This window comes from Rhinopithecus roxellana, chromosome 1 (assembly GCF_007565055.1).
Source record: "Rhinopithecus roxellana isolate Shanxi Qingling chromosome 1, ASM756505v1, whole genome shotgun sequence".
In the NCBI taxonomy this organism is placed as follows: Eukaryota; Metazoa; Chordata; class Mammalia; order Primates; family Cercopithecidae; genus Rhinopithecus; species Rhinopithecus roxellana.
Genome location: NC_044549.1, coordinates 56936483 through 56958243, shown reverse-complemented (window position 1 = coordinate 56958243; position 21761 = coordinate 56936483). Strand labels below are relative to the sequence as shown.

The window sequence follows — 21761 nt, the reverse complement described above, 5'->3', positions numbered from 1 at the left end:
GCTAAAGTCAAAGATCTCTCTGGGTGCTTTTAAGCCTGGTGATTGGTGGACCCCTTAGAGGCGCAGGTGAGGGAAATGCTCAGAGCGTCGTGGAGAATCCAGCACAACCATCAGCCTCAGAGGGCCTGCTGAAGGCCAGCCCAGGGGATAGGACCACTCAGACAAGGTCCTGCTGTTGAGGAGCCCCAGTCTAGATCAAGAGGAGGTAAACAGCCTCTGGGACAGTGAATGAAAATGGGAGCTTGAATCAGAGCCCCACATAACCAGAGGCCAACACCATCCCATGGTCCGCAGGAGTCCCTGGGCTGAATGTTAGGGGTGAATGAACACAGGGCAGGCATGTTCCTGGGGATGCTCCTCAAAGGAAACAGAACTGGGAGAGTTTGAGAGGAGAGGAGGGGCACCTCTAACCTACATTTTCAGGTCCTCCTGGGTCCACTGTGCTGTGCCCTTTGTCACCAAGGCAGCAGAGACCCTGGAGGTCTGCTAACAGCCAGGAATCCACTCTGAGGAGGGCAACTCCCCAGGCCTGCAGGCTGGGTAGAGCTAATTAACCACACAGGAACCAGAGGCATGTTGATTTAAATCTGTGGAAAGCCATAGCTCCTGTGGTTTCTACAAAAACAAAAAAATAAACATCCTTTCCCCCATTTCAAGTAGCCCAACCCACACTGACTGGGGTCTGTGAAGCCATAACAGCCTGGGTTGGGACAAGGTCAGGCCACTGGACTGCCCATAGTGTTTGTGAGCATATTCTTCCCCAGGAGGAAATATGTGGCACAAGACTGCCACATCCCAGACCAACACCAGGGAGACAACTAATAACAGAGTTGTCATACGTGTGCCAGTCACTTGTCCTGGTGTTGTACCTACATCAGGCTGGGTGCATTGACTCATGCCTGTAATCCCAGCACTTTGGGAGGCTGAGGTGGGCGGATCACCAGAGGTAAGGAGTTCAAGACCAGTCTGGGCAACATAGTGAAATCCTGTCTCTACTAAAAATACAAAAACTAGCCAGGCTTGTTGTTGGGCACCTGTAATCCCAGCTACTAAGGAGGCTGAGGCAAGAGAATCATTTGAACCCGGGAGGCGGACGTTGCAGTGAGCTGAGATCGCACCACTGTACTCCAGCCTGGGTGCTGGGTGACAGAGCGAGAATCTGTCTCAAAAAAAAAAAAAAAAAAAAAAACAAAGAAAAAAATTAAGTATCTACATCAGCCACTCCACCCTTACAATCCCCCATATTCGAGGAGCTACTAAGATTCTAACTTTGCAGAATAGGAAATGGAGGCTTAGTGAGCCTAAGTCAGTTGCCAAGGGTCCTATCAGGGCTGAGATGTGGACTCTTTTGGAGCCTAAATGTGCACATGTAGTCACCACTCACGAAGCTGTATCAAACATCCTGCAGCATAGGAGGAAACATGGCAAGGACCATCATATGCAGGAAGAGAGGCTCTCTTCATCCTAGGTCATCCCAGAGGGGCCAGGCAGTTTAGCGCAAAAGACGGGAGGTATAAAGTCAGGAGAAAATGTCAGGAAGTGGGGGCTCTGCATTTCCTCTTTTTCTTACTTGCTCCATCCCAGAGGTCAGGGATGGAGGGGGAGCAGCTTGGAGGGCATAGGGGAAGGCCCAGGGAGGGTCCTGGCTCCTCCTCACCAGAACCAGCACAGCCACCGGTCTGTCCAGCAGGCTGGCTATCAGCATTCACTGGGATCCCTGGATTATTCTAGGTTCAGTTAGAACTGCTTACACCCTATGTGATATATTCCACAACATTAGAATTAAATGGGTTTGTAAAATGGGTTCAAGTTACTCAAGCCTTTCTACACAGTCATGATTTATGAAGCCAGAGATGAACTGGAATATAGGCTGCATTTCCTAGGAAATATTCTCCCATAGGAAAGTACAGGCTTGTGTGAGAAGCCACCAAAGCAGACAATCCTGAGTAGTGGGCAGACACCGGTTGTAAATGTGAGGCAGCGGGGAAGTAATTCGGAAAGCTCTCAGGATAATGCAGAGGCAACATTATCCTGAGAGACAGTCCTGGGATCCACAGCTCCAGGCCTGAGAACCATAAACTCCTCTTCTCCATTCCCCAAGGTCACTTTCCCAGGGCTGACTGAGGTGGCCTCCCAGCTGGCTTCACGCAGCCCTGTCACACCCTCCATCTGTGCCCCGGGCGCTTCCTGAGACTCCAGTTCCTCAGCGTGAATCCCAGATGGTTCCCATCACCATCTCGATAAAGGTTCCACTCCCCAGCTGGCCTTAGAGACCCTCACAATCTGGCCCGACCACCAAGCACCCTCCCTCTCCTTCCCTCTACGACCTTCCATCTCTGAACACACTTGTTCCTCTGCCTTCCCAACTCCTATGCATCCTTTGAGCCATCCTTGGGTAGCCCCTCTCCTCTCCGAGGCCTGTCGTCACGACGTCTGCCCGCTGTGGCACTCCAGTTACCCGGAGGAGAGTTGATACTCTCGAGTTCACCGAGGCGGAAAGCGTCCCCGACTTCAAAGCAGGGCTCAGCGCGACGTCCCCGAGGCCGCTTCTAGTGGCAGGTGCCCCTCCTCACAGGGCCCTCGCAGCGATCCCGCCGGGCCCCGCCCGGCTGCTTCTCAGCACGCGACAGCCGCGTGCGCCCTAGACAGCGCATGCGCCGGCGCCGGCGGCCGTTTCCCAGCTACCCAGAAGCTGGCGCGTGGACACACGTCCTAGCAGGCTGGCGGGAGCGCGCACAGGGGGAGGGGGCGTATGCAGGGAAGGGGGCCGCGAGACGCGCATGCGCAGCGGCAGGCGGCGGCGCTAGCCGAGCTGGGAGATGGCGGCGGCGGCGGCGGCGGCGGCGGCGGCGCCGAGAGTGTGAGCACTGCCCGGGAGCCGCCGGCCCGGGCGCAGCGCGACCCCGACCCCGCCCGCCCGCTTGCCCGCCATGGGCAACGAGGCCAGCCTGGAGGGCGGCGCTGGCGACGGGCCGCTGCCCCCTGGAGGCGCCGGCCCCGGCCCCGGCCCCGGCCCCAGCCCCGGCGCAGGAAAGCCTCCTTCAGCACCGGCCGGCGGCGGACAGCTCCCTGCGGCGGGAGCAGCGCGGTCGACCGCTGTACCACCGGTCCCTGGTCCCGGCCCCGGCCCCGGCCCCGGCCCTGGCCCGGGCAGGTAAGCGCGTGTCTCGGCGCCCGGGGGGCGGTGAGCTGCAGCCTGAGGCCGGGACCCGGGCCCAGGATCCCGCGATCTAGTGTGGACAGCGAGGTTCGACGTCCGGCCGCACTTTGAACCCTGCCGGACTGGTGTGAACTGGGTGGTCGCGGGAAGCGGCCCTTCCTTTCCAGCTGCCCCGCTTTGGCGTGGCAGGATGACGAGCGCAGGGTCAGTCGGGGCCTGCAGACCGTGACTCCGTCACGAACCCCAAATTCGTTTCTCCCCAACGCTCGGGCCTGACTGCTCAGGAGGGGCTTATGTAACCTTAGCCTGGTCCCTCCGCACAGGGGAGCAATGGGATGGAAAACGTCCTCCCTGTCTGCTGGTGTCTGCATGTGTCCATTGTGCTGGGCCGAGGAAAGAGCACAATGGGAGTGGCTGTCAGGGAAGATGAGTGTCACTGCGAGGAACAGAGAGATGAAAATAGTTGAACCATGAACTTGGTGTTGGGCTTTCCTTGGGCATTTAGTGGCTGTAATCACCTTTGGGGGAAAGGAAAATTGCCCACTGGACACCAAGAGGTGCTTGTTTAGGCCCAACAATACTAATAGGATCATGTGCTTTCACCAGGGTTTAGGGAAACATTTTGGGGTGAAGCAAAAATGCTATTGAGTCATCCAGCACCAGATATGTTCTCGTTACCTTATGATTTAGATCAAACCAATGGAAAAGCTGAAACCCACACAGAATGCTTTAAACAGAACATATCTGATTAAATACTGTGAAACCAGTTTGTTTTAAATGTATGCCAACCCAGGTCCTGCAAAAACAGTCAAGTGGCAGTGAAGGCTGTAAGGGAATGCCAATATATAAGTCGTAGACTGAAAACTCAGGAAAACTACTAAGAGATGACAGGATAAAATGGAAGGCATTATCTTTGCACCAAATAGGCTTGGGGAGTAGCAAAACCCCCAGGGGGTGGGAGGGAGGTGCTTCCAGCTCCATGTGAGTCTGCTGATATATGTTGCCCTGGCTTTTCTGTGTGGGAGCACATAAACTGTGAGAATGCATAATTTTTTATTCTTTGGCTGCCCGACTATATCTCTTGTGTGTTTATTTCCTCAGAAGTCATTTCTTAGACAACAAACAGTAATGAAAAGCTCTTAAGTAGCTTGAAACCTGCGGCAGATAGGTCAGCCTGTGAGCATCCTTTTTAGAGGTGGGATTTGTCCATTTTACTCTAGCTATAATAGTAATGCAGTAGGATAGCACACAGCTCTTAGCACTGCAAACACTGTCCATTTTGCTGTGTGTTGAGTTGCTGTTTGGGTTTTAGCTTGAGGGAGGCTCACCCAGGCTTTAGTGTTCTCCTTCCAAGGGAAAGCTTCTGTAGCTGAATGGAAAAACACCTTGTTATTGAGAGTTCCCTGTATGGGGATTTGTCATTTCTCTTCTGATAACCAAACAGGCTGCTCTGCTTGTAGTTTATCAGATGTTGCAGAGCCAATCATACAAAATTCTGGAAAGACCTGGGCAGCTCAGACGGACTGTAAGGAGGCTGATGTCTGTTGCTCATATGCCTTTTTAGTGTTTCATTTTTACTTCATCTGTACATTCTGCTGCAGGGCAGACCCATGAACCGCTGTGGGTGAGGGGAACCATGGACTCTTGTTGGATTTAGTAGTCACACAATCTCTTACCTGGCTGTGGGCAAGGCTCATACCTGGTCCTGTGGTGCTGAGGTCCTGTGACTATCAGACTCAGGAAGTGAGAACCAGAGACCATTAGGAGGTGGGATTTACTCCTCCAGCTGATACTCAGCTTATCATAGCACCTCAGCTGAGTAGCACCTCCATGGCTTGTCTCTCCTTCAGTATCACAATGGCTTCTACTTCCTCTCACTAGAACATCTCAGGTACCTGATGCCAAATTTAGCATGTTCTCTTCTAAGATGCTACTGAACAGATTGGCCCATTGATGAGGAAAAAGCCCTGTAGATGTGCTTCTGGGCATTCAGGAAAGAGCTTTAGCACAGAGACATATTTGCTTTCGGAAAGATTTTTAATTTTGGGGCAGTCAGAAACCTCCTAGAGGTCGGTAGAGGGCCAGGAAAAAGGGAGATGATTCTGGGGGAGTTAAATCCTATTGCCATATTACCTTGTCATCCCAGGCTGAATTAGTCTTTTCATCCTCATACTGAGCTGACTTGGACTCTGTGAGGAGGTGGCTCCAGCATTTGCCACTGAAAAGCCTGACTTAAATCCCATGAGTAGCAGTGCTGCCACACCCATAGTGCTGCCTCTTAGCCTGTCGGGATGATGTGGAGCTTTAGGCATTAGAGAATCCCTCAAGGAAGGTATCTCTGTTTCTGGTGTCAAGGTGGCCATGTACAATTATATAATCTGTGTCTTTTCCAAGGAGTGCTGGTTTGGGAGAAAGCTGAACTCTATCCCAGGCTCCACTTTCCAAACTGTGTGCCCTGGTGTAGGCTGCATCCTCTTAAAGGAAGGGGCATCATTCACTCATTAATTCATTTACTTATTTATGGAGATATGCCTAATGTACAGTGGAACGCACATATTGATGGGATTTTGTTTATACATACACTCATGGCACACTACCAGATCAAGACAGAACTTTATCGGTACCTCAGAAAGTACTTTTTGGCCGGGCGCGGTGGCTCAAGCCTGTAATCCCAGCACTTTGGGAGGCCGAGACGGGCGGATCATGAGGTCAGGAGATCGAGACCATCCTGGCTAATACGGTGAAACCCCGTCTCTACTAAAAAATACAAAAAAAAACTAGCCGGGCGACGAGGCGGGCGCCTGTAGTCCCAGCTACTCGGGAGGCTGAGACAGGAGAATGGCGTGAACCTGGGAGGCGGAGCTTGCAGTGAGCTGAGAGCCGGCCACTGCACTCCAGCCTGGGCGGCAGAGCAAGACTCCGTCTCAAAAAAAAAAAAAAAAAAAAAAAAAGTACTTTTTAAAATAATTGCACGAAGGAGCCATGTAGACCAGTGGCAGCCTATCTAGTTCAAACCAGCTCTGCGGACTTGCACATGTTTTGTTATTTGCAAATTGATATCTAGTCCATCAGCTAAGGTGCATTTGTCAGCTATCAGAGCTATCAAGCACAGTTATTGGCTTTGTGGAGAGTATGGAAAGGATATATAGTGCTTCCCTGTCCTCCAGCAACTCACAGACTGGTTGGTCAGATAGCTCTTGAAGAGCCAAATCATGGAAGAACCCTAAGAGAGACACTGTGGGCAGCTCAGTGTCTGAGAAATGTCAAATAGGCAGTGCTTACAGGGTTGTTAATTGGGAAGAGTGGAGCGGCAGAGCTAGGCTTTAGGAGAAGTAGAGATGTAAGGGTGGAAAAATGACTGGGTTAGGAGAGGTAGAGATAGAGAGAAATGGCATAAAGAATGTGGTCTACACAGGCAGGGACAGTGACCAGAGAATGAGGCTGAGGTGGGGGAAAGCCAGGGCAAAGCCAAGAGAGGCCCTTCTCCCTCACTGCCCATAGAATGCCAAATCAATGCCAAAGTCGCCTCTACTCACTTCTGGCCCATATGTTAAGGAGACAGACACCCTAAGCCAAAGGCAGCTAGGCACAGAGAACCTGGTTGTTTACTGGAAGGTGGGCAAGGCTGCTCTGAGAACCATACCCAGAATTCCTTTTTCAAAATGGATTTGTCAGGCATAGTATCTCTGGTCTGGGATTAGCCAGACTTGTTACATTTTATCAGCCAAGTCAGCCTCTAGAAAAATCTGACACTAACTTATATAGATAAAATGAAAGGACATCATTGCCAGGTCTGGAAATAATGCTCCTTTGTCACTTAGAGATCTTCTTTGTCCCCAGTGGCTGGATCTCACAGAGGTTATGTCATGGGGTGTGAATTAAAGTAAACTTACATCTGAATGGTGATGATGTCAAAATTTTACCCAGAGGGCAACCATTTTTGCATTTCTCCTTGGAAAGCAGGTTACTTTTGATAATACAGTTGCTCGTGGCATCATTAAGACTAATAAGGTGCTGTTGATTTAAAAAATGTAAAAATGTGATGGAGAGATTAGGAGGCGAAATACTGTCTTTTGTTTGTTTGTTTGTTTTTTGTTTTTTTTTTTTGAGACAGAGTCTTGCTCTGTCCCCCGGTCTGGAGTGCAGTGGTGCGATCTTGGGTCACTGCAACCTCTGCCTCCTGGGTTCAAGTGATTCTCCTGCCTCAGCCTCCTGAGTAGCTGGGATTACAGGCACCCACCACCACGCCCAGCTAATTTTTTGTATTTTTAGTAGAGACGGGGTTTCACCACGTTGGCCAGGCTGGTCTCAAACGCCTGACCTCAGGTGATCTGTCTGCCTCAGCCTCCCAAAGTGCTGGGATTATAGGCATGAGCCACTGTGCCTGGCTGAGAAATGCTATCTTAAAAACTTTTTTTATTATGGAAAATTTCAAGCATACATGAAAGTAGTGGAAATGGTCTAGTGAACTTCTCTGTTTCCATTGCTTAGCCACTGCCATCACCAACTTATGGCCAATTGAGTTTAATTTATCTCTCACATCCTACCCCCTACAAAAGCAAATTCCAGACATCCCAAAATTTCATCATCAGTATTTCAGTTTGTATTTCCAAGAAATAAGGGCTTTGCATGAATCTAACAACAGCACCACAGCCACATCTAAATAGGATAATGATCTCTTCTTAAACTCAGCAAATATTCAGTCAGGATTCCATTTTTCTGATTGTCTTATGAATTTACTTTTACAATTGATTTGAATTGTGATCTAAACAGGGTCTACACATTGAATTTGTCTGATGCATCTCTCTAGTTTCTTTATGTATTTTCTCTCTTTTTTTCTCCTTGCTGTTTGTTTGTTTGTCATTTGTCCTGTGGTTTCTCATATTCAGGATTATGCTGATTGCATCCCTGTGGTGTCATTTAAGATGTTTCTCTGTCCCATATTTTTCTTGTATACTGGGAATTCTATCTAGAAGCTAATCAGATTCAGATTTTATTCTTTTGGTCAAGAAATTCTAGCTTTTTAAAAAATGGTTTCTTGAAGGCTTCAGACATGGAGAGGCTGAGAGTTCACTGAAAGCAGAGCCAGGGTTTGGGCTAATTGGGAGCCAAAGAACAATGCAGTGGACTACTTTTCTGTTCCTTTTCTAAAACTCTCCTTCCTCTGAGTCAGTTTGGTTCTGAGTTTAAGAAGCCTAAGCTTTCAGAGGAAAGCTTTTTTATTTTTATTTTTTTCCCAGAAAAGTCATGCCTTTGACCCCAGTTTGGGGGAGCCCTCCCTGCATATGTGAGTAGAAGGCTGCTGCTAGGATTTGGGGGCTTAATAAATCTTTCCCCTTGTCACAGGTCCCGCATTTCTGAATTGGGCCCTTTCCTCTTGTTAGTTGGGGGGGGTGGTGGAGGGCCAGACCTACTAGGTGTGGGCTATGTGAGCGGAACCTGTTGCTGGAGCCTGCGGGCCATGTGCAGTAAGTTGGGGCTAACTGTAAAGGTAGGTTGCAACACTGTAATAGCAGTTATAACTACCATTACTGAATGACTGCCTTATCATAGACATTCTGCTAGGTGTTATATTTCTTTTTTTTTTTTTTTTTTTTTTTTTTTGCGAGACGGAGTCTCGCTCTGTCACCCAGGCTGGAGTGCAGTGGCCAGATCTTAGCTCACTGCAAGCTCCGCCTCCCGGGTTCACGCCATTCTCCTGCCTCAGCCTCCCAAGTAGCTGGGACTACAGGCGCCGCCACCTCGCCTGGCTAGTTTTTTTTTGTATTTTTAGTAGAGACGGGGTTTCACCGTGTTAGCCAGGATGGTCTCGATCTCCTGACCTCGTGATCCGCCCGTCTTGGCCTCCCAAAGTGCTGGGATTACAGGCTTGAGCCACCGCGCCCGGCCGGTGTTATATTTCTTATTCCATCTGCTTGGCCTTTCAGCTTCTGCAGGCCTTGCCTGTCCTGGCTTTACTTACTGCCTGGGGACTAAGTTTTTAAATGATAAAATGGTGGCTAAACCCTGCATGCCTACAGCAAGGGCTGACTGTCACTTTAGGACATGAAGCCTTCTGGGTAAGCTGGGACTTGGTGGACAGTCTAACTGTGGGGGACTCCTGCTCAGTCCTTTCATTTGGTGCCAGGAGCATGTCATGCTGGTATTGATCCTGCATTTGTAGCACTTGTCCAAGCTCCTTTTCTGGAGGGACCTCTGCCATCTCCGTTCACTAGCACAGTGGTTGAAGCTGTGGAGTGAATTGGGACACTGGCCTGTGGGCTCCCGCCTGTGGTAGGGGTGATAGAATTTTGGTGTCTCATTCTCTGTGGTTCCTTCTGTACAGATTGGGCTTCTAGTGGGTGTCTGTTGTCCCCTGGCATTCTCTTGGGCCATTTGTCTTATACTTTAGGTTCTGGTCAGCTGTGCTGTGGGATGGGATACTCCCTGACTCATATGTGTTGTGCCTTGGGTTCCCAGGCTGGCCACAAGGCTGCTCTGATTTCTCCTTCCTATTCGTCTTTATGGGCACATAGGGTTCTAAAGAGAGCTTTGCTCTAGCAGAGACCTGGTGCCCCTACTTCTTTCTAACAAGAGGGTCACATGGAGGCACATTGGAAGCCTCTAGGGAACTCTAGATCACCCCAGGATCAGATCAAATCTTGAATGGCCTGGAAAGGCCTGGCTGCCCCTGAAGTGGGTGGGGCTGCTGTCAGGGCCAAAGGTGAAGAAGAGATTTTCCCTGAGGGGAAATAGAAGGGATGGCTTTTGGGTCTTGGTCCCAAACACTGAAAAGATCCAAGAGCCTCAGCAGCAAGGATCACCCCATGCAGTCCTATTTGGGACTGTCCTCTGTATACAGAGGAGCCCGAGCTCTTCAATGCCACTGGCTTGTGTGGGGAGCCAAACCTCCCAAAGATGTTGGAAGAACCACTAAGGCATTGGGTACTTGGAATAAAGGGTAGGTGAGGAATTTCCTAATAGTTACACTGTTACATTTGTGTTTGCAGGCAGGTAACAAGGGTCACTCCCATTTAAAAAATTTTTTAAATTAATTATTTAAATTGACAAATTATACACTGTATATTTATTATATACAACCTGATGTTTTGAAATATGTACATATTATGACATATTATGGAATGGCTAAGTCAAGTGAATTAACATAGTCGTGACTTAACATACTTACCATTTTTGTGGTGAGAATGCTTAAAATCTATTAGCAGCGATTTACAAGAGTGCAATACATTGGTGTTAGCTATAGTCACCATGCTGTACAGTAGATCTCTTGTATTTTTTTTTTTTTTTTTTGAGACAAAGTCTCATTCTGTCACCCAGGCTGGAGTGCAGTGGTGTGATCTGGGCTCACTGCAACCTCTTCCTCTTGGGATCAAGTTATTCTCATGTCTCAGCCTCCCAAATAGCTGGGATTACAGGTGTGTGCCACCATGCCCGTCTAATTTTTGCGTTTTTAGTAGAGACTGGGTTTCACCATGTTAACCAGGCTGGTCTTGAACTCCTGGCCTCAAGTTATCCATCTGCCTCAGCCTCCCAAAGTGTTGAGATTACAGGCGTGAGCCAGCCACCATGCCCAGCCTAGATCTCTTGAATTTATTCCTCCTATCTAACTGAAATATCTCCTCAACCTTCCCGTATGCCTCCAACCCTGTCACCTACACTTTTTTGTGTATGGGAGCGGTTGTGGGGATTTTTTTTTTTTTTGAGACGGAGTCTCACTCTGTCGTCCAGGCTGGACTGCAGTGGCCGGATCTCAGCTCACTGCAAGCTCCGCCTCCCGGGTTCACGCCATTCTCCTGCCTCAGCCTCCAGAGTAGCTGGGACTACAGGCGCCCGCCACCTCGCCCAGCTAGTTTTTTTTGTATTTTTTAGTAGAGATGGGGTTTCACCGTGTTAACCAGGATGGTCTTGATCTCCTGACCTTGTGATCCGCCCGTCTCGGCCTCCCAAAGTGCTGGGATTACAGGCTTGAGCCACCGCGCCCGGCCGGGGATTTTTACAGTTAGATTCTACATAGAAGTAGAACAATTTTAAGGTAAAATTTTATCCATGTATTCAGGAAACTCTGCTGAACATCTTTTGGATACCTATCCCTGGGTGAAGTGTGAGGAATAAAAGAAGGAGCACAAAATAGGCTCTGCCCTAAAGGGGCCCATGGTGTGGGGAGAGAGAACTCTTGTCCAGATCTTTAGCCTCAACTTCTTCTTCCTTAAATTAGAGATTGCTCCTGCCTTCTCTTTGTCTCACAGAGGTAAAAGAAATGAGAGTATGATTAAAAGGGGTTGCATTATTTCATGTTCTAAAATAGTAGAGCATATATTTGTGTGGTATTTTACAGCTTACAAAACACATTCATAACATTCACTTATTCTGTTGGGAAGCTCCAAAGGCCTAAGAGGAGTGATGTAGAAGAACAGTCAGCTAGCAGACTTTAGCAAACCAAAATGCCGAACGCTGCGGAAAACTGTGTGACTTCCCTGCCTCCTCCTCTGTGAAGATGGGAGATTTAGCAAGATGATGGGAATGGCTTTGAGGAGTGGGAAAGGGTCATAAAGTAGGACATTTGACTAAAGGGCAGGGTAGGATGATGTGGAGGAAGAAGAATAGTGGAAGCATGCTGGCTGGGGGTTAGAAATTTAGTTTTAATCAATCATGACGTTACCCAAACTTGGCTATGCACATTGGGTATGTCCTTGTTTTTTTCATCTGTAAAGTGAGAGATTTAACTAGATGATCTCCATAGTCCCTTCCAGCCCCGACGGCTGATTTCTGTGAAATGTGTAAAAAGGAAGGGTGATGCTTCCCAGTGTTCTTCAGCCCCATTGAGCATAGAAAACAAGGTCTAAATCAAAAGTACATTGTGCACTTTTTAATTTACTTTGTAGCAGCTCTAAATGAAGAGACTTGCCCTTCCATTGTGCGGCAGCGATTCTTCAGAATGAACAAGATGACTGCACATTCAAACCTGGAGCCAGGGGAGGGGCTGGCTGGCAGCCTGCCTCTGGATTGCTTCTGGTAGGCAGGGGCTCTCGAAAAGCTGATGGCCTCCTTGTGCTGGGTTGGTTGGCCAGCCAACAAGGCTCCTACCCAGACCTGCAGAGCCTGCTGCAGGTTCCCTGTTCCCAGCTGTGCTCGGCTGCTTATCTCCTGAGTGTTTTTCCACCCACTTTCTACAGGTGCTCTGGCAGCAGCCAGTGGGCCATGATTTCCAGGGGAGCTGGGGTTGGCAAATGCTTTGTGATGGGGGAGGATGGGGCATGGGAAGGGCTAGCCTGAAAGAGACTTTAGATCTGCAGACTCCAGTTTGAGCAGACTCCTTCATTTGTAGAATAAAGAGACAGATGTGGTGCACTCTGCAGCTTCTGCAGCTGTGTGGGTTCTGTGGGCTCAGGCCAGATCTCCAATGTCAAAGTCCAGTATGTGAGGCTGCTTCCTTCCAAAGTGTGGTTTGGCTTCAGCAGGTTATATGTTTGCTCTGATATCCTTTTATTTTGAGCATTGTATCCAACCCCCAACAAATGCCGGAATGTCTGTTGTCATACTCTGTACGGGCTAGAGCTCTGCCTTGGTGTGAACACCCAAGATCAACGGCCTTTGTTTCTTCTCAGGCAGATGACTCTATTGCTGGAACACCCAAGATCAACGGCCTTTGTTTCTTCTCAGGCAGATGACTCTATTGCTGGAGAGTTCTTTTTTCCTGTTTGTCTGAAACAGGTTTCCTTACACCTCCTATCTGCTGGTCCTGGCTCTGCTCTCCAGCACCGCTGACTTATTTTTGCTCACAGGTTTAGCAGGCACTCACTGTGCCTGCCATGTGCCAAGGCTGAGGACCCTGTGCTTACTTCCTCAGTCCTGATTTTCTTCTCTGGACTTCACTTCTCCAGCTCCTGTGGCTGCGATGGGACTCAGACCCTTGCCAGACTGGACTGCCCTGCCCAAGGCTGTCAGTGTCCTCAAAGGACAGAGAGGACTTAGAGAACAGGGCCCAGGGCTCAGCATATCACTTGGACTATGAGTGACATAGTCTGAAGGACGTGGGGCCTTCCCTCTCACAGCATGAGAACACCCTTCCTACACCTTTATGAGAGCTTTTGGGAAGCTACTCCCACACTTATCCAGCCTCATGCCGGACATCTTCACACAAAGTCTGGAGCCTTCCATCCTGGACTTACATAGCCCAAGTGTGAATCTGTGGAGGCCTGCATGAGTCTCTGCTGTTTTCTCTGGTTATACTTAGAGATCCTTTCTAACCTAGTGAGAGTCTTTTGGAACCTGACTCTGTTCCATGAACTGGGGGTAATAACTAAGTCAATGTGCTTGTTTCAGGAACCATACTGTGAGAACTTCTCCCCTTCCTAGGGCCCTGTGAGCCTACTTTCTAAACCCCTGCATCTGACCTGGAGTGGGGTGGCCAGTGTTGGATGCTCAAGGCCAAGGCCTTGCCAGCTCAGGTTTGGAGTGATGATGGCTGAGTAGTGGGAGTAGCTGCCTGAGAGCACTCATAAATGTGTAGGAAGGGTGTTCTCATGCTGCAAGAGGAAGGCCCCTTGTCCTTCAGACTATGTCACTCATAGTTCAGGTGACATGACAGCTAGGGTTGGATTGGACAGGCAACCATCCCTTGCACCCTAGCCATGGCAGCTCCTGTGCTCTGCAGAGGAAGCCCTTGTGCAGATTTGTCCTTTCCTGGTCAGCCATGTTATGCTGGCCTCTCTTTGGGGTGCACTGGCCTTTGGCTCTGTAGGATAGGTATCTCCAGGAGCAGCAAGTGCTCTGCAGATGAAAATTTCAAACACACATAAAAGGAGAAAGGTTAAAAAAAAAAGAAGAAAAAAAGGAGAAAGGATGGTAGGCTGAAGTCCCTCCTGCACACCTACCACCTAGCTTCAACAATTACTAGCATTGCCAGCTTGTTTTATCTATATTCCTCCACTTTTTTTTTTTTTTTTTTGAGACGGAGTCTCGCTCTGCCGCCCAGGCTGGAGTGCAGTGGCCAGATCTCAGCTCACTGCAAGCTCCGCCTCCCGGGTTCACGCCATTCTCCTGCCTCAGCCTCCCAAGTAGCTGGGACTACAGGCGCCGCCACCTCGCCTGGCTAGTTTTTTGTATTTTTAGTAGAGACGGGGCTTCACCACGTTAGCCAGGATCGTCTCGATCTCCTGACCTCGTGATCCTCCCGTCTCTTTTTTTTTTTTTTTTGAGACAGTCTTGCTCTGTTGCCCAGGCTAGAGTGCAGTGGCATGATCTCGGCTCACTGCAATTTCTGTCTACCAGGTTCATGCCATTCTCCTGCCTCAACCTCCCAAGTAGCTGGGACTACAGGCATCTGCCATCACGCCATCTAATTTTTTGTATTTTTAAGTAGAGACGGGGGTTTCACCATTTTAGCCAGGATGGTCTCGATCTCCTGACCTTGTGATCCACCTGCCTCGGCCTCCCAAAGTGCTGGGATTACAGTGTGAGCCACCGCACTGGCCTTTTTTGGCTAGAGGATTTTCATTCAAAATAGAAATAAATCATTTCACTCATAAATAGTTTAGGATGTACTTCTAGTAGTTAGAGGGTGCTTTTCTATTTAATTCAATAGCATTATCACAACCAACAAAGTTAACTTTAATTTCTTACTATAACCCAATACCCAGTCCATGTATAATTTTTCCTTATTGTTCCAAAAATGACATTTTATTTATTTATTTATTTATTTATTTATTTATTTATTTGAGATGGAGTCTCGCTCTGTCGCCCAGGCTGGAGTGCAGTGGTGTGATCTCGGCTCACTGCAAGCTCTGCCTCCTGAGTTCACGCCATTCTCCTGCCTCAGCCTCCCAAGTAGCTGGGACTACAGGCGCCCACCACCAGGCCCGGCTAAGTTTTTGTATTTTTAGTAGAGACAGGGTTCCACTGTGTTAGCCAGGATGGTCTCGATCTCCTGACCTTGTGATCTGCCCACCTTGGCCTCCCAAAGTGCTGGGATTACAGGCATGAGCCACTGCGCCCAGCCCTACATTTTATTTTATTTTATTTTATTTATTTTTTTGAGACAGAGTCTCGCCCTATTGCCTAGGCTAGAGTGCAGTGATGCCATCTTGACTCACTGTAACCTCCACCTCTTGGGTTTAAGCAATTCTCCCTGCCTCAGCCTCCTGAGTAGCTGGGATTACAGGCGCACACCACCATGCCTGGCTAATTTTTGTATTTTTCACTAGAGACAGGGTTTTGTCATGTTGGCCAGGCTGGTCTTGAACTACTGACCTCAGGTGATCTGCCTACCTCGGCCTCCCAAAGTGTTGGGATTACAGGCATGAACCACTGTGCCTGGCCCCAAAAATGACGTGGTGGTTTGTTCAAACAGTATCCAAACAAAGTCTACATATTGCATTTGGTTGATGTGTTCTCTTAGTTGCTAACAGTCTCCTTGCTCCTTTTGTTTTCAAATGCCATTTATTTGGTGACGACATCAGAACATTTATCCTAGACAACCTCTCATTTTGGTTTTGGCTAAGCACATGCTCTTGAGGTTGTTTTACTTGCTTCCTAGTGTCCCCATATTTCCTATAAACTGGTAGTTAGATCTAGATCAGAATAGATTCAATCTTTTTGGAAAGAACTCTTCATTGGTATTGTGTACTTCCTATTGCATCCCAGAAGGAGGCACTATGTCTCCTTGACCCGCTTTAGTGACGAAAAGATGGATCAGGCCTGGGTGCAGTGACTCATCCCTGTAATCTCAGCACTTTAGGAAGCTGGGACAGGTAGATTGCTTGAGCCCAGGAGTTTGAGACTAGCCTGGGCAACGTAGTGAGACCCCATCTCTACAAAAAATACAAGAAAATTAGCCAGGAATGATGGCACATGTCTGTGGTCCCAGCTACTCGGGAGGCTGAGGTGGGAGGATCACTTGAAACTGGGAGGTCAAGACTGCAGTGAGCTGTAATCGTACCACTGCACTCCAGCCTGGGTGACACAGTGAGACTGTGTTTCAGGAAAAAAAAAAAAAAAAAGATGGATTAGGAGATTCAGGTAGTATCAGTGATCAATCCATTATAAAGTCCTTATCAACTTTTTGCCTGATGAGTTTGGCATTCACTAATGATCCTTAGCTAGATCCATTATTTAATAATAGGTTGCAAATTAGCTGAAATTCTTCTATAAAATTATCTGTCAACCTTTTTTTTAATGCACCAAACATTTATTAAACATTGCAGTCAATAGCAGAAACACAAGAAGGAAAAAGATACAGTCCTACCCTCAAGATGCCCTCCAAACTGGGTTGAATCTCCATGCTTGATGCTCCTTTCAATGGATTTTTAAATAATAATGTAGATATTTTTATTAACGATAATACTCATGAATGTGGTTTAAAACTTCCTTGTGGTTCCCTTTTCCCTTAGGTTATCCCTTTTCAGGGATATATAGTTCTCTGTTTTAGAGTTATTAGAAATGATTCTTCTTTGTGTGGTTATATGATTAAGAGGATATAAAATTAAGCTCTTTTTTTTCCAGTTTGTGTTTAATTTGTAAGGATTACTTTTTGATCAGTTTTCTGTTGTTACCATCATTCTGCACAATAAACCAGCCCAAACTCAGTAGCTTCAAATAGCAATTTTTTAAGTCTCACTCATGCATCTGCATGCTGGCTAGAATTCACTGATCTAGGCTGGGCTCCAGGCTGCAGTTGGGTCCAGGTCAGATCCGTGTGTCTCTCATCTTCCCTGGACAGCAGCAGTCTAGCTGGGGCATGTTCTTCTTATGGTGATGAGAGACACACAAGAGGGTGTGCCTAACCACACAGCACATTTCAAGCCTCTGACATTATGACCCGTCTGCTAACATTCCTTTAGTCAAGCAATTCATGGTTAAACGCAAGTCAAGGGGTTGTATTGCAGTTACTATGGCTGTGTAACACGTTACCCCAAAACTTAGTAGTGGAAAACAACCATTATTCTGGTCACAGATTCTGCAGGTCAGGAATCTGGGCAGGGCACAGTAGAATGGAGCTTGTTTCTGCTTCACAATGTCTGGACCTTCGGCTGGAAGACTTGAAGGCCGGAGATTAGAATCTTCTGAAGGCTCATCCTTATATGTTTGCGAGTTGATGCTGGCTGTTAGCTGGGAGCCCCAGGGCTTCTCCATATGATTTCTCCATATGGGCTAGTTTGGGCTGCGTCACAGCATGGTTGCTGAGTTCCAAGGGTGGGGAGAAGGCAAGGTAGGGGTTGGGAGACAGGTGGAAGACCATACTGACTTTTATGATTTAGTCTTAAAAGACATGCAGTGTCACTTCTGCCGCATTCTATTTACTAACACAGTCACAAGATCCTGCCTAGGTTTAAAAGGAGGGGACATGGACTCTGTAAGAACATGTGCAACTGGAAATCTTGCTGAGACCATTTTTGGAAAATACAGTCTGCCACAGCTGGAAAAAGTATATTCTGCCTCTAGTTGGAGGACCTGCAAAGACACATGGCAAAGAAGAGAAATCGATGGAAAGTAAGGAATTGAAAACAATGGCATATACTGTACTTTTTTTAAAATTTAATTTTTAAAAATTATATAAAGCTTTCATATGATTCCAAATAAAACATGGTATATTGAGAGAAGTCTAATTCCATCTTGTTCCCTCTACTTTATTCTCTCTGCCTTTCTGGTAAGAAACAATTTTTATCAGATTTTTCCCACTGTTTCTTTTTGCAAATTTAAGGGAAAAATATATTTGTTTACCTTTCTTTTTTATGTAAAAGGTAGCAGACTCTAAGTACTCTTCTGTACTTTGCTTTTTTCCATGTAATTAATCTTGAAGATCACCCTGTAGCAGAATATAGAAATTCTCCTGATTCCTTTTTGCATCTGCACTGTGCCTCACCATGTGGATGTGCCATGGTTTATCCATGGACATTGGGCTGTATCCAGTCTTTTGCTCTTACAAAAAGAACCACAGTGAGGAATCTGGTAAATACGGCATTTTGTAATTTTACCAGTGTGTCTGTGAGATAGTTTCCTAGAAGTAGGATTGCTGAAACAAAATGGTAAATGTATAAGTTGTTTTTCTCTGTGTTGCTAAGACCGAGGGCCAAGGGCAGAAGCAATAGTATTCAGGCATGAGAGGATGATCATGGTAGGGTGTGGGGGGTTTGCAGGACAGGGAGGTGGGAAGGGGCTGAGTAGTAAGAGTGATGAAAAGTGCTCAACTTCTGAATATATTCTGGAAATTGAGCCAGACGTTTTGCTGAAGGGTTGACTGTGAAGAGCTGAAGAGAGGAGTCAGGAGGAGCTCTTTGAGTTTTGGCCTGGGCATCTGGTGTACACAGGGAGGCGGAGGAATGGGCCTAGACCAGGAGTTTGTTCTTGGACAAGTTGTTTTTTAGAGGCACCCGAGTGAGATGTTAGGTAGGCAGCTGGGAATTCAAGTCTGGGCTGGAAAAATAAAGTAGCACTTCACCTGCAAATGCTTTAATATTAGTGCCACCTAGTTCCTACAAGTACCCTGAAAAAGAGATACGGGAGAGAAGGAAATTGGGGCAATACTAGGGTTCTAAGAGAGTGAATCAAGTGCATTCAATTAAACAAATATTTACCTTATCAAATGAAATGTTGGAAATGAAAGCACTCAGCATGAGGCCTGCCATTAAGTGCCTACTAGTTGATGTCAGGTTCCATGCCCAGGGCTGAGGATAGGAAGATGAACAGGTAGATTATGCCTTTATTTCCTACCCTAGATCATGTTTGAGTTAAACTTTATTGAGGGTATAGTCCCTGACCGCTGGGATCTCTGACTCAGTGGGGGATGCTTGGAGGGCTCAGGGGCCTACTGTGGTCCATCCTCCTCATCTTCACAGACAGCTGCTAAAACAGAATATAGAATCTGAGGCTCAGACTGGAGAGGTCACTTGAAAGGCCTGGCTCATTCTATTGGCTCTAGAATCTACAGCTAGCCAGAGATGAAGCTCAGGCCACCAGAGCCACAGAGAATAGTCTCTGACTACAGGAAAAGTGTCACTTTGACTCTTTAGCCCTCACTCCTGTTCAATAAACTTCATGTAGCCAGGTGGAGGGTGTTGGCCTTCAGCTGGAGTGACAGTCGTGTGGGACAAGCCCCCCTTGACAGATTTTGGGTATTGGGAAGAGGGCAGGAGGGAGGGAGTTCCAGGTCTGGGGCTGCTACTCTGGGATTATGATTTGCTGTTGGGCAGCTGAGCAGAGATACCATAATTTGACTTTGGGATGTATATTTCTCTGGACTTAGGGATCAGGATGCAGGCTGTAGCACATGAAGTTGGCTCGGAAGCTAGCAGACTGGAATAGGACTTTCTTAATGGCCAAGCACTCATCTCTGCTCCCTTCCTGTGCTGAAAGCACTTTTTGCAAATGATGGTACTTAGCACTGATTGCCTGGCAGTCTAAGATACACCACCTATAGAGCAGAGTCAGAGGGGCTTTCCTGCCAGGGCACTTTTGGGGAGCTATGATGCAGGCTAAGCCAGTGGAAGAAAGGGAGGAAGGGAGTAGACAGAACAGGGAGGCTTGATCTGGTGCTCCCAACAGACCAGGTTTGCCACACTGCTTCCCTCCACCCCATCCCTTCCTCCCCAGCTTTATTAGGGTGTGTGTTGGAGCCCACCCAAGGGTCCATGCTGTCGTTAGTACTTTGCACCTACGTGGCCATTCTGTTGTTTACTTTGGTTTGAGCTGTGGAAACAGAGACTGAAGAGCAGCAGGCACCAGCCTCTGAGCTGTCCCTACTCAGGCCCCCATTTGGGAGTGAGGAGCCCTGGGAAGAGCATCCAAAGTTCCAGGGACAGATGCCAGAGCCACACAATCACCTCCTTTTCTAGATAGTAAAAAAACAAAGAAAAACCCCTACAGTCCTGAGTGTTGAGTGAGGAAAGCAAACATGTTCTCCCTGTATTCAACTTAGCCAGAGAGCCTGGTGGGGACTCTTGGGGACAACACCTCCTGTTCCAATGCCAAGACCCTGACTCACTCCTCTGAGCCTGCCTGGTAGTGCTAATAACTTGTTTTCAGAGGCAAGAAGAAAGAGGAAACTAGAAGTTTTGCCTTTTTGGAAAGCATCCTGTGCTACCTGCAGTCCCACATGAACACTGACTCTGGGGCTCCCAGGCCTGTGAAATGGAGCAGAAGCAACCCCAGGAGTACCAGAGCTGAGCCTTCCAGCAAAGTCTGGCAGGGAACGTGGGCCTCAGTCACACTCCTTCAGCTTCCTTTTCCTTAGTCCCTGCTCGTGACTCAGGAAAAAAACAAGAAGTTCAGATAGCGACATGCATTGCTTTTGAAAAGATAGTAACAGTACTTAGTAGTAACTCAGGAATTTTTAAAATACACTGCTCTTTTTTTTTTTTTTTTTAAATTCTGTGTAGCTCTGGCCAATAGAGGGTTAAGATCACTGGTGGGATGGAAATACTAATTCCAGAGAGGTAGTGGGCATTTCCAAGCATCCCATAGCAAGTCAGGGGCAGTACAGGGAAGAGGAGCCTGGATTTCCTAGCTCCAGCCTCTGCTTGGTGAATCTCCGTGGCTAGTTTAGGATAAGAAAACTTTAGGCCGAGCGTGGTGGCTCAAGCCTGTAATCCCAGCACTTTGGGAGACCGAGACCGGCGGATCACGAGGTCAGGAGATTGAGACCATCCTGGCTAACATGGTGAAACCCTGTCTCTACCAAAAAAAAAATACAAAAAACTAGCCGGGCGAGGTGGCGGGCGCCTGTAGTCCCAGCTACTCGGGAGGCTGAGGCAGGAGAATGGCGTGAACCCGGGAGGCGGAGCTTGCAGTGAGCGGAGATGGCACCACTGCACTCCAGCCTGGGCGATAGAGCGAGACTCCATCTCAAAAAAAAAAAGGGCCGGGCGCGGTGGCTCAAGCCTGTAATCCCAGCACTTTGGGAGGCCGAGGTGGGCGGATCACGAGGTCAGGAGGTCAAGACCATCCTGGCTAACACAGTGAAACCCCGTCTCTACTAAAATTACAAAAAATTAGCCGGGCGAGGTGGCGGGCGCCTGTAGTCCCAGCTACTGGGGAGGCTGAGGCAGGAGAATGGCGTGAACCCGGGAGGCGGAGCTTGCAGTGAGCCGAGATGGCGCCACTGCACTCCAGCCTGGGCAACAGAGCGAGACTCCGTCTCAAAAAAAAAAAAAAAAAGAAAACTTTCATGTGTACAGTGAAGGGTCAGGGTATCCAGTGGGTAAGAATGGCATACTTCCTGCCTCTGTTGCAGGGCACAGGCCTCTGGGTAGAGTAGACTGGGGTTGGGGAGTTGGGGGTGGGCAGCTTCAAGTAGCTTTGGGGTATAAAGCTCCAGGGCCAGAAAAGCCCAGGTCTCATAGGAGGGAGTTTGGTGGCAAAGCCTCTGCCACTATCTTTTCAAAAGCAATGAGTGAGACTACTTGGAACAGCCCACCTTGGTAGTGCACTCACTCCGAGCCAGACCCCAGAGGCCTCAGGGTATAGTAGGGAATGAGGACAGAGATTGTTCATCCGTTTCTTCCTCCAACTGCCATGGACATGGGGGATAACTCTGTAAACAAGCCGACATGCTCTAGATGCATATGGAGCACACAGCCATCAGGAGTAAGACCTACACCATGTAAGT

General features: G+C 48.1%; 1 protein-coding gene across 1 annotated transcript in view; it reads left to right on the top strand.

The window, feature by feature from the left end:
• The first annotated feature begins 2930 nt into the window (after positions 1-2930).
• The window catches only part of BSN (bassoon presynaptic cytomatrix protein), a 108539-nt gene continuing 89708 nt past the window's right edge, over positions 2931-21761 (top strand). Inside the window, exon 1 of the mRNA XM_030940052.1 lies at positions 2931-3154. Within this exon, the coding sequence (XP_030795912.1) occupies positions 2931-3154 (224 nt within the window). The remainder of the gene's footprint in view (positions 3155-21761) is intronic.